Here is a 10,690-nt window from a genome sequence, read left to right as displayed (position 1 = left end):
GAGCTTCCTTTAACCCTTCAGGTCCTGGTGCCTCCAAGGCAACGGCTAGGAAAGTGCCTGCCTCCCTTCAGCCTATGGAGGAAGATGTCTCCTGATTATAATGATACCACAAACTGTCCTTTCTCAGCTGGTTCTTTGGGAGCCCAGAGCCTTTGAGGTCAAGACAGATTGATGCTTTCCGCAGGCTTTGGGGTCCATCAATCCACTCTTGGTGCATTACAAGGTACTAGGGCTGGAATACCTGGACTCTGTGCAGATTTTCCCCCCACAGTCTTTGAGGACTGAGGGAAGTGTTGCAAAAGCATGGCAGTCCAGAGCCTCCAGGAATCCAAGCGGTGTCCCGGTGTAGTCTGCCCCCAGAAAGAGTTAATGTGCAGGCATGTTCCAGGTGTTTGAAATGAACACAGTTGCAATGGGGAGGAGAGGGCGTTTTTGGGTGTGGAGAGCAGCCCTCTCTGTGAGCCAATGGCTAAACGATTCAGTCCCAACGCCCAGTTTTGGGGCTTATTTCATGGGCAAGAATTTGCAGGAATTTCTTCTCAAGGGGATTTGTTCTGGATGAAAAGTAGGGACTGGACCCCCAAGCTTGTTGGTGTCTCCCTCTCTGTGCTGTAGAAGGTAAAGTACTATGCTCTGGTACCTTGCTTCTTTCAGGGGGAGAAGTGGGGAGATCTTCCCTGGATGCCTATGTTGAAGGCAATCATTGTGCCTGTGTCTGCAGCTCCCCTTTGCATGAGAACCATGTTGCAGGGTGGTGTGAAGGCTCTGCTGGGATAGACTGTGCGCTTGGGACTCAGCCCTGCTGTTGAACTGAGATATATGGCTCATTCCCTGCTCAGTTTTTATGCAGCCCTGCTGCTTGTTTCTTCAGCTGCCTTTCTTTTCATAGAAAGGAGACCCGGAAGGTATTAGCAGCAGAGAAGCTGAAGTCTTGCTTCATGACCCTGTTAGATCAGCCTGAGTTGCTATAAACAGGCTAATGAGGCACTGCTGACAGAGTAACTGCAGCAGCATGGGGCATCTCTAGGTGCAAACTTCACTAAAGCAGTGAGAAAGCTGTTCAGATGGTAAATCCTGCCTGAACCAGGCAATGTTACAACCCTTCCAGCTCAGTCTCTGCAGCAAGGAAGGGGTAACTGTGTTGTGAATATCTGTGAGCGCATGGGGCTGAATAACTACCATCAGGAAAGGGCCACTGTTCACTGAATTGCCTTTCAGTCGAGCCAAGAAATAGGGCAGTACAGAGAGTATAAGCAGGCAGGATTATAAAATAGCGTGCCAGTATTGGCAAGAATGGGCTTGGTGGTTCAAGAGGTCTCTGCGTGCCCCGTTCCTAACCTTCTGCAGGTGGAAAGCCCTGAGTCAGCAGCGGTTCATAAGTAAGGCTTTTGCTGGCTGGGTCTGGCTTGTGCTCTGGGTATACATGCTGGGGGGTGTAAGTCACTTTTGTGTGCATTTTGGGGCCTAGAAGGCAGCTGTTCCTCTGCTGTGCCTTGCTGGTTACCCAGCCTTGGGCAGGACTACAGGCCCTTTGCTTGGGGCAGTGCCACCTCCCTGATTTCCCTCTTGGCTGTACCAGTCTTGCTCCATTTTCTAAGCACTGGTCTAGGGGCTCTGGGCTGAGCTGTTGCTCCCTGTTGCTCTGCTGACAGAGGCAAGTGTCTGTAACCTATACCCCGCCACTGCCCAGTGCATCCTGATAACATTGGACCAGAACTACCTTTTTTGGCATCTGAGACTTGATTCAAACAGTGCTGCGTTTCTGTCTGTAGACTGGAGGGACATTCTGGATGTGAACACACACAGTGGGCTGATCCTTGTGTTTGCAGCTTGAGGTGTCCAAGTTGATAGCTGGGGGGTGAAGGGGGGTGACCTGGCCCTTCTGTCAGTGGAACATTGAATCTGCAGTCAAGCAGTGACTACAACATGCTGCTAACTCTTGGCTGCTGGCTTTAGCAGGGCCTGCTCCTCCTTAGCACAGCAAGTCCATGCTAGGCAGTGGTGCAGCTAGCACAGTCAGGTGCCTTTATCTTTCCCACTGCATTGTGCTCTCACTTATGTGTGGGGTTTCACTCCATCCTGGCTCTGAATATAGCCCTACTTGCTGCTGCTGACTGAGTTGTCCATAGGCAGTAGGTAAGGTCTACAGCTTTCAGAAGTTTTACTTTTGGAGAGTCATGGGCTGTGTCCCCAAACGGGCAGATCCCTTGTTTGGCATGTGTTAACTAAGCCCAGGAAATCCACTTCACACCGACAGCTCTCAGGATGGACTCGTACCTGATCCAAGTGAACGGCCATGGAGATCATGCCCCTATGCTGGATGTTCATCTCAAGACCAATGGGAACAGCAAATCGTTGGGGAAGGTGAAGGACCGGAAGCCGAGATGGGCTGTCAGGGCTTCTGAAATGTCAAAGAAGACTTTCAATCCTGTCCGAGCCATCGTGGACAGCATGAAGGTGGAGCCCAACCCAAAGAAAGCTATGATCTCCTTGTCCTTAGGTGAGCATAGTGCTGCAGCTGAAGCCTCCGGGCAGTGGGGTTGACTGTGTGGCTGGCAGATTGCAGGGCTCTGAAGCACAAAGCTTGTGCGAACACCCAGGGATAGGCCAGACAACCACACAGCTCTATGCCTGTCACAGATCAGTGAGAACTTTACTATTTTTCAATCTTCGAAAAGGAGATCCGACGGTCTTTGGAAACCTTCCCACAAATGATGAGGTCACACGGGCTGTGAAGGAGGTTTTGGACTCAGGACGTTACAATGGTTATGCTCCATCTGTTGGTAAGTTGACAAAGCTCTTCCTGTGAGAATAGGATGAAGGCATGTGCCAGCTCCTACCCCACAGCAGGTATATGGAGCCCACAGAGATCTTTCCAGTAGCACCCTGCAGCTGCCCTCACCGATAGTCCCATGAGCACACAAGCATGTGTATCCCCCAGATACACCTGAGTGCCCTTCCCTGCATGATCTGTTTGAGGCCCAGAGCCCCCTGCAGAAGCTGTGTTTGCTCCCCCAGCCATTAGAGCAGGCAGGGTTTCAGGCACCCAGAAGGGCTCAGGACTGTGTCTCCCTGCTGTGGGTTGCAGCCAAGTTCCTTTCTCATCTGCCTTGACCAGGACTCCCCTTGGGCTCCCTGACTTCACAGGCAACGTGAGCCTTGTTTGCAGTTAGTGCAAAAAGCATGCACAGAGCATAGATCATGCCTGCCTCACAGGACGCTCCGTGTGGTGACAGGGAGGGCTGCCCCTGTGCCATCACTAAACAGTGAAAGCCATGTAATAGCACTTGACCTCCTGCTGGGTCAGAGCAGCTCCCTGGCTACCCTCCACCCTGCTCCTGTCAGTTCTGTGTCCAGGACATGCTGGGACCAGAGCCTGCCTCCCTGCCCAGGGTCTGTCCCTGCTCTTGGCCTGCCTGGCCCAGCCTCAGGGCTGCACGGTGCTTGGCCTGAGGCAGGACAGTCTCTGCCACCTTGGGACAGTGTCACTAACAAATGGGCTTCCCCCGGCTGGGTGGCAGCCGTGAGCCTTGTACTGGCAAGAAGAAGGAAACGGTCTGTAAAAACCTCCCTTCCATGTTTGGCTCCTCTTTCTCCAGGCTACCAGTCCTGCCGGGAAGCAGTGGCCACATACTACAACTGCCCAGAGGCACCACTGGAGGCCCAGGTACTGGTGCCCCGCTGAGGCACTCCCACGGTAGTGCAGGCAGGGTGCTGCTGCCCATGCCTAGACCACGCAGCATGGGGGTCCTGCCCCAGCTCTCTCCCTCCCCTGCCCAGCTGTGGGACTGAAGGCTAGCCCATGGCCTTGTCCCACAGCTGCCTCCTGCTGCTCTCATCCCCTGCCCTGAGCCCTTCTCCTCCACCCTCCTCAGGAGGAGGTGGAGCTCTCCAGCTGTTAGAGGTTTCCTGCTTTCAGTCAGGCTCTGGACTTGTCTTTCTGGCTGAGAAGCTCTCACCTAGCAGAGCCTGGGGATTATGCCACTCCCACATGGCTGGGGTACTTCAGAGTGGCTGTGCTTTCCACTGACTCCTGTGTGCTCTTTGCAGGACGTGATCTTAACAAGTGGCTGCAGCCAGGCCATAGAGCTTGCCTTGGCAGTGCTGGCCAACCCAGGCCAGAACATCCTGGTGCCACGGCCTGGCTTCTCCCTCTACAAGACTCTGGCATTGTCTATGGGGATTGAGGTCAAACTCTACAACCTCTTGGTAAGTGGTGGCAGGCCTGGAAGGGGCAGCCCTGACATTTCTGCCTCTCAGAAATACGCTGGCTCTGCCTGGGAAGTGTGTCAAGATGACCTGAGCAACCCTAGGCACCCTGTCACACCTCACCCTGTGTGGCAAGTCCAGTTCCTCAGCTGTTACTTCCCCTTCTCTTCACTTCACTAGCCAGAGAAGGCCTGGGAAATTGATTTGAAGCACTTGGAGTCTCTGGTGGATGAGAAGACAGCTTGCCTCATTGTGAACAATCCATCGAACCCCTGTGGCTCTGTGTTCAGCAAGAGCCACCTCCAGAAGATCCTGGCAGGTGAGCCTGCCTGTGTGTATCTGGGGCATGCTTGCAGTCTAGTGTCTGCCCACATTGCCCATGTCTCGATCACTGCAGCACCATGGCCCAGGGCTTTGCTTCTCTCCTGATGACTGACTCCAGCTCAGGAAGCAGGGCTTGGTCAGTGTGAAGGTGTTGCCTTATCTGGGCAAGAACATGCAAAGCATGTGTCTTACTCTTCCTCAAATGCTCTGTGTAGCTTGGACTGCTCATTTCTCCACTCTGGCTCCATAGAGTGAGAGTGTTCACAGGGAGCTCTACATTTCCTGAGCCCTGGCCTGTCAGTGGGAGGGCTGTGCTGCCTGCCCCCACAGGTGAGAGCAGAACTAGGCTCAGCCAGGGCAGGGATCTCCAATGCTTGGGCTCTCCGAATGAACAGTCTATAGGAGGAAGATAGGGCCCCTTTGTTCTGGGACAGAGCTTCCCTCAGAGCCCTGCCAGACCCTGCAGCAAAGGGCAAGTCTGCTCCCATGGAGGATGCAGGGTGGCTAGGCTGAATGCCCTCTCTCCCACAGTGGCATCAAGACAGTGCGTGCCCATCCTTGCTGATGAGATCTATGGAGACATGGTGAGTGTTAGTTGCAGTCCTTTGCACTCCCATGCTGCCTGTCCCTTCTGATGCACTTGCCCTTTGGCCATGGCAGCAAGGTCTCCAGAGGTGAGCGACAGCTCCACTCCCCTATACTGTGCCTGGGTCCATGTCTGGAGCTCCCAGTCCTCTGGCGTGCAGTCCTGGGGGTACCTCTCATGTCCAGCTCCTTTCTTCTTCCCAAATGGCTCACCTTCATGTGAGTGCACTTACTATGTTCATACCTTGAAGCTGGGAGCTTTCACCATCAATTTCCCATCACTTCCCTGCCTCCCTTCTTGTTGTGCCTCATGCACACCCCCATAGTTCTCACAGTAAGAGGCAGGGACAGCTCTAACACAGCCTCCTGTCACAGGTGTTTGCTGACTGCAAATATGAACCCATTGCAACTCTCAGCACCAACGTGCCAATCTTGTCCTGTGGTGGCTTGGCAAAACGGTGGCTCGTCCCTGGCTGGCGGATGGGCTGGATCCTAATTCATGACAGGAGAGACATCTTTGGTAATGAGGTGAGAACTGCTGAGTGTTGCTGTCACGGCAACAGACCTGCAGTGTCTTCAGTGTGTGGATCACCAGGGCTTTAACTGATACTGAACAGAGCAACTGCTCTTTTGCTCTCACATGGGTGTCACCCAATTGCTTACATGCTTTTCTGCACCTCTAGGCTTTTTATGTCCCTTCCTTACTCCATCTGCTCCCATACATGGCTGCCTACCTGCATCTACGCTGTAACACACTCCTTGTCTCTGCTGCTCCTTCATATATGCCTTGTCCTTTTTGTGTGCTTCTAATTCCTTCTCTGCTCAAATAGCTCCAGTGTGCACTGAAGGTATTGCATGGCTTACCCAGCATGTGGAGTCCATGTGTGGTCTCTATGTGCTCTTACATGGTTGCTCTTAAAAGTAAGTACAAAGCACCTTGCAGTGCTGCCAGTGCTTTATCTGGCTATTTGTTCAGCTGTGTTACAAGAACAACCATCTACTGCAGTGACCTTTCCACCTAGAGGGCTTTCTGCAGAGGAAGAGGGAGAAGAGAGGACCACTTGAGTGAGCAGAAGAGCTAATGTTGGTTGTCCCTACCTGGATTTGAAAGTGTGGATTGTGGGCCCAAACCTAAGGAAGTGCAAAGTGGTATTTGGAACAGCTCTGGCTTTATTTGTGTTAGCTATATTCCATCCTGGTTTGAGTCAGATTGGGAAGCTCCAAAGGTTGTCCCTGTTGGCACTACAGTCTGCAACTGAGGAACAGATAATGACACTGTAAATAGTCTGCAAATACCTGGCATATAGTCAAGCAGATGTTCTTTAGTACTCTGTACAATCACTGAAGAGAAGGGTGTGAACAGCTGTAGAAATACAGAGAGTAGGCCTTGGAACTGTCCCTTTCCTTCAGGGAAGCACGGTCTGAGCTGCAAATATCACCATGTTTTTTCAGATCAGGGATGGCCTTCTAAGACTGAGTCAAAGGATCCTAGGACCCTGTACAATTGTCCAAGGAGCACTGGAACGTATCTTGCACCGAACACCTCCTGAGTTCTACCACAACACCCTCAGCATCCTCAAGGTAAACAGGCTGTAACAGGTCAGCACAGTTTGTTCATGGATTGTTTGGAGGGAGTCATCTCTCTCTAGCTCATCATCCCTTCCCACCCTGCTTCAAGGTGCAGTTCTGTCTGTGACTAGGAGAGCCCAACAAATCCAGTTCCAGCAGGAGACATGGTAACTGGGGCAGAAATACTGGCTGTGATAAGTTTCAGGCAGCCCAGCCCTGCAGCTGGAGCTGGTGACCCAGGGGATGGGACTTTTGGCACTGACTTGCTGAGCTCAGCTCAGTCACACCTGCTGTACTCAAGGCCATGATCACCCATGCTGTTTGCATTCCTTGTCCCTTTATTTGCAGTGGGCAAACCTGTTCATAGTCCTGGTTCAGAGCTTGGCTTCCATCTGCTGCGCTGCTTCCTGGAATTTCTCCTGTTTTGAAATTTCTGCTTTCTGCTTTTCAGTCCAATGCTGACCTTTGTTATGCTGCCTTATCAGCTATCCCTGGCCTCCAGCCTGTCCGGCCCGCCGGAGCCATGTATCTCATGGTAAGCGAGGAGAGTGACGTGCCATTTCCAGATCATCAACACTCACACTAGGTCTCATTGCCAGTGCTTGTCAATGGTTTCAGATTGGTGCTTGGCACCAGGTCTCTGTTACCATGCATTTTCACATTGCCCTGTGCGGTAGATGCATCCCTTGGTCACTTCAGAAGGCCAGAATATGTTGTTCACTTCTCACATAGCAAAGGCTGGTACATTTCAGCCACTTGCTCCTGCACAGAACTCAATGACTTGTACTTTGCAAGACAGTGTTGTTTTACCTGGATTTGAAGCCTGCTGGCAATGGGAAGCCCCTACACCATAAGTCAGATTATCATACCTCCTGTTGAAGATGTAGCCTTCTTCCTACTAACATGTCTGCTTTCTGCCTATGCTGTTGCGTCTTTTTCTGCCTTCTTCCATACCTGTTTTTTTTTAACTTTTTATGATGTGGTGAAGTCTCCTTTTTCATCGCAACAAGCTCAATTGAGACATTTAAGTCTCTTAAGTTTAACACATTTTTAATCTTTTTTTTTTTGACTCATCATGTCTCCAGTTTTTCATCAGCTTTTAAAAATGTGGACCCAGAGCTGGAGAATACTGCAATATCAGTCTCACTCATGTTCTATAGATAAGTCTTTATCAGTTGACCCTGTTTCCAATCTTTCCCAGAACTACACAGGTCATTCTGCTTATGCTCTTTGCGTAGAGGCACAGCTCTCAAATTCTTTCACACCTATTGTATTTCTGCAGTATCTGAACATTTATTTCAAATTAAATCATCTGGTAAAATTTTTCTTCCACTGGCTCTTTCAGAACTTCTGCATGCAAATTATCTTTCACCTGGTTTGTTTAAGAATATTTTCATGAGATGTTTAAAATAATCTTTGGTTATAAACAAATGGCCAGGATATCACTGTCCTTATGTGATAAAGGGACAGCCTCTTTCTTTCCAGATACAGAACAGAAATATTTATTGAACATTTCAGCATTTCCATGTCACTTTACCAATTATATATTCCTGCAAGGATTTCTTTTATTCGTGATATTCTACACCTTGCTATCTTTTTTTTTAAACCAAAACATTAGTTTTTCTTTTTCTTACCATATGGATTTCTTGCATGACAGAATTATCAATGCATATTGACTAGAGTTCTCTCCCAAGCTCTTTTTCAAGATCTTATTTATTCCTTTTCACTTCTAATTGGTTACTGTATCTTTGCCTTTTTTTTTTTTTACTAAAGTTGTCCATAACTGAAATTCCAGCTTTAGGTAGTTAATGAATACTTCTTAAAGAAGCCCAAATTTTCATTTATATGTTTCTGTTTGTGTCTTACATTCCAGTCAGCCCAAATCATGAGCAAAAATTGAGGGCAGACAGCTGCACTTGACTGGGAAGTTGTTGGGCCATGTGGGTAAGCAGGGACACTGCAGATAGTTTTGGTGCCCTTGGTTGCCATGTTACATCCCTCTGCTGCAGGTTGAGATTGAGATGGAGCATTTCCCTGAGTTTGAAAATGATGTGGAGTTCACTGAGCGACTTATCTCGGAGCAGTCTGTGTTCTGCTTGCCAGCCACGGTGAGCCTAACACTGAGAGCCCCAGGGAGCTGTGGGGCCAAAGCATGGGGAGAGAAGCAACTGGTTTGCAGCCCTGAGCTCTGGGTACAGGTTGGGAGTTGTGTGTGCAGTGTCCATGGTCTGTAATGGTGTGTACGTGCTGGCTGTGAGCTCCAAGTGCAATGTGTAGGGATGGGGACTGGCAGTCTCTGGCTCACTAACAGCCCTCAGTCAGGCTGCCAGGATCTTCCCAGCTCCAGGCTTGCTCTGTATTTCTCAAGTTGGCAGAGCTGTATCCCTGAACCCTATGTACGCCCACACCTCCTTGCTGAAGCCGCTCCCTTAGAGGCCCAGGACTGCTACCACCTATGTTCCTTTCTTTGCCCTGTTTCCAGTCCCCCGCCCCTGTAGGCACAGGGATGGATTACAGGCTGAGAACATCTGTGCCCTGTGCCCACCTCCTTCCAGCTCCACTTCCAGCACTGAATACGGATGGGCCCTTGGATACTCTCCAGCCCTCTCCTTCCCTAGTTCCTTCCAGCCCATTCCCTGGGTCCTGCGTAGTCCATACAGAGTCCTTTGGCCTGTCACCCTCACAGCATCATGTCTACACAGATGGAGATGGGAGATTTGCTTGGAGCAGAAAAAACAGTCTAAGGGAGCAAAAGCCTATCCCTGCTGTCCTCCAGTCTGTCCTGCACTGACCATTTTCACTTGCTGACACAGCGCGTGGCCCCAAGGCAGGGCTCTGAAACTACGGCACTATCCCAGGTAATCTGCCAGCTTCATCCTTTCTCATTTCAGTGCTTTGAGTACCCAAACTTCTTCCGCGTGGTGATCACCGTGCCTGAGGAGATGATCTTGGAGGCCTGCAGTCGCATTCAGGAGTTCTGTGAGATGCACTACCAGGGTGCTGAGGGGGCCCAGGATCTGGAGTGTGACAAGTAGCCACAGCTGGCCTCCTGCCTCTGCCAGGCTAGACCTTGTGTGAGGCAGCAGCCAGGCAGGCAGGGCTGCTTCCAGCCAGCCCCTCATAGCCCTGCCTGCAAGCAGCCGCTGTCCTGCTGCTTCACTTTTGTGCTCCACAGACCCCTCAGCACCAAGAGAAGAAGCAGCCGCTTCTCTGTCCTCCTCCACTGCAGCCTGCACACCCTCTGGCATCCAGTGCTTGTGGTCTCCATATACTCTTCATTTGTACCCTGTGTTGGTCTGTGCTGCCTGTGAACCAGCTGCAGGCAGGGGCACATGGCTGCTCCTGTGCCAGGCCCCATGGCCCAGGCCCCAAGTGGCCAGTAGCTCCTGTGCTGGCTGCACTTCCCCTTGGGGACAGAAGGCCATTGTCTCGGAGGACAAGAGAAAAGTACCCACCTCTCACTTACCTGTGTTACCTTAGGAGGCCAGAGCTCTTTATACCGAGCCCTTTGTGACACAAAGGGAGTAAGTTATTGTGACTTTTTTTATTAATAAACATTCTGACATGCCAGTCTCTGCACTGTGCTCCTGTTGCGCCAAGTCTGGCTTGGCCACTGTGTGTGTTACCCTTGCTTGGCCCATGGCACTGCAGTACCCCAAGCCTGCCTCTGCCTTGCAGCTGGCTGTCCAGGGCCTGCCCTGTCACCAGCAGGGGCATGGTGAGAGCGCCTCAGACCCTCAAAGGCACCCACTAGGCCCTGAGGGCAGGATGGGCCCTGCAAGCCTGGCACAGACCGGAGCCGGCCACTCCTGGCCCGCTGATGCCAGAGGCTCGCTGTGGCAGCCTGGCCCCTCTCCACAGAACAGCCCTGTCTGCACCTGCCCATTGGCCCTCACAACCCTTCCTCCCCACCCCGTAGCCCCCGACAGAGCGGTGGGTGCTGGTGCCCCCAGCTGCACGGAGTCGCTGCCCCCTGGACCGGGGCCAGCCATGCCAGGTGCTG

At 51.6% G+C, this 10,690-nt stretch overlaps 1 protein-coding gene across 1 annotated transcript; it reads left to right on the top strand.

Annotated features, from left to right (window-relative positions):
- The first annotated feature begins 562 nt into the window (after window positions 1–562).
- TAT (tyrosine aminotransferase) lies at window positions 563–10,248 on the top strand. The gene is made up of 12 exons (XM_009289426.1): window positions 563–618; window positions 2,265–2,500; window positions 2,679–2,783; window positions 3,600–3,667; window positions 4,051–4,209; window positions 4,390–4,528; window positions 5,065–5,117; window positions 5,494–5,646; window positions 6,571–6,699; window positions 7,139–7,222; window positions 8,697–8,795; window positions 9,579–10,248. The coding sequence occupies exons 2-12, from the start codon at window positions 2,266–2,268 to the stop codon at window positions 9,720–9,722; spliced, it is 1,368 nt and encodes a 455-aa protein (XP_009287701.1). The 5' UTR covers window positions 563–618; window position 2,265; the 3' UTR covers window positions 9,723–10,248.
- The last annotated feature ends 442 nt before the right edge of the window (window positions 10,249–10,690 follow it).

The sequence above is a fragment of the Aptenodytes forsteri genome, unplaced genomic scaffold (genome assembly GCF_000699145.1).
Source record: "Aptenodytes forsteri isolate BGI_AS27 unplaced genomic scaffold, ASM69914v1 Scaffold269, whole genome shotgun sequence".
Lineage (NCBI taxonomy): Eukaryota > Metazoa > Chordata > Aves > Sphenisciformes > Spheniscidae > Aptenodytes > Aptenodytes forsteri.
This window is presented reverse-complemented; position numbering and strand designations above follow the sequence as displayed.

Bases quoted from the DNA above. Each gene is read 5' to 3' on its own strand.
- TAT (XM_009289426.1), top strand. From the start codon at position 2,266: ATGGACTCGTACCTGATCCAAGTGAACGGCCATGGAGATCATGCCCCT. The intron at 2,784-3,599 runs GTAAGTTGACAA...CTCTTTCTCCAG, and splicing joins TGGTTATGCTCCATCTGTTG to GCTACCAGTCCTGCCGGGAA. The intron at 4,210-4,389 runs GTAAGTGGTGGC...TCACTTCACTAG, and splicing joins TCAAACTCTACAACCTCTTG to CCAGAGAAGGCCTGGGAAAT.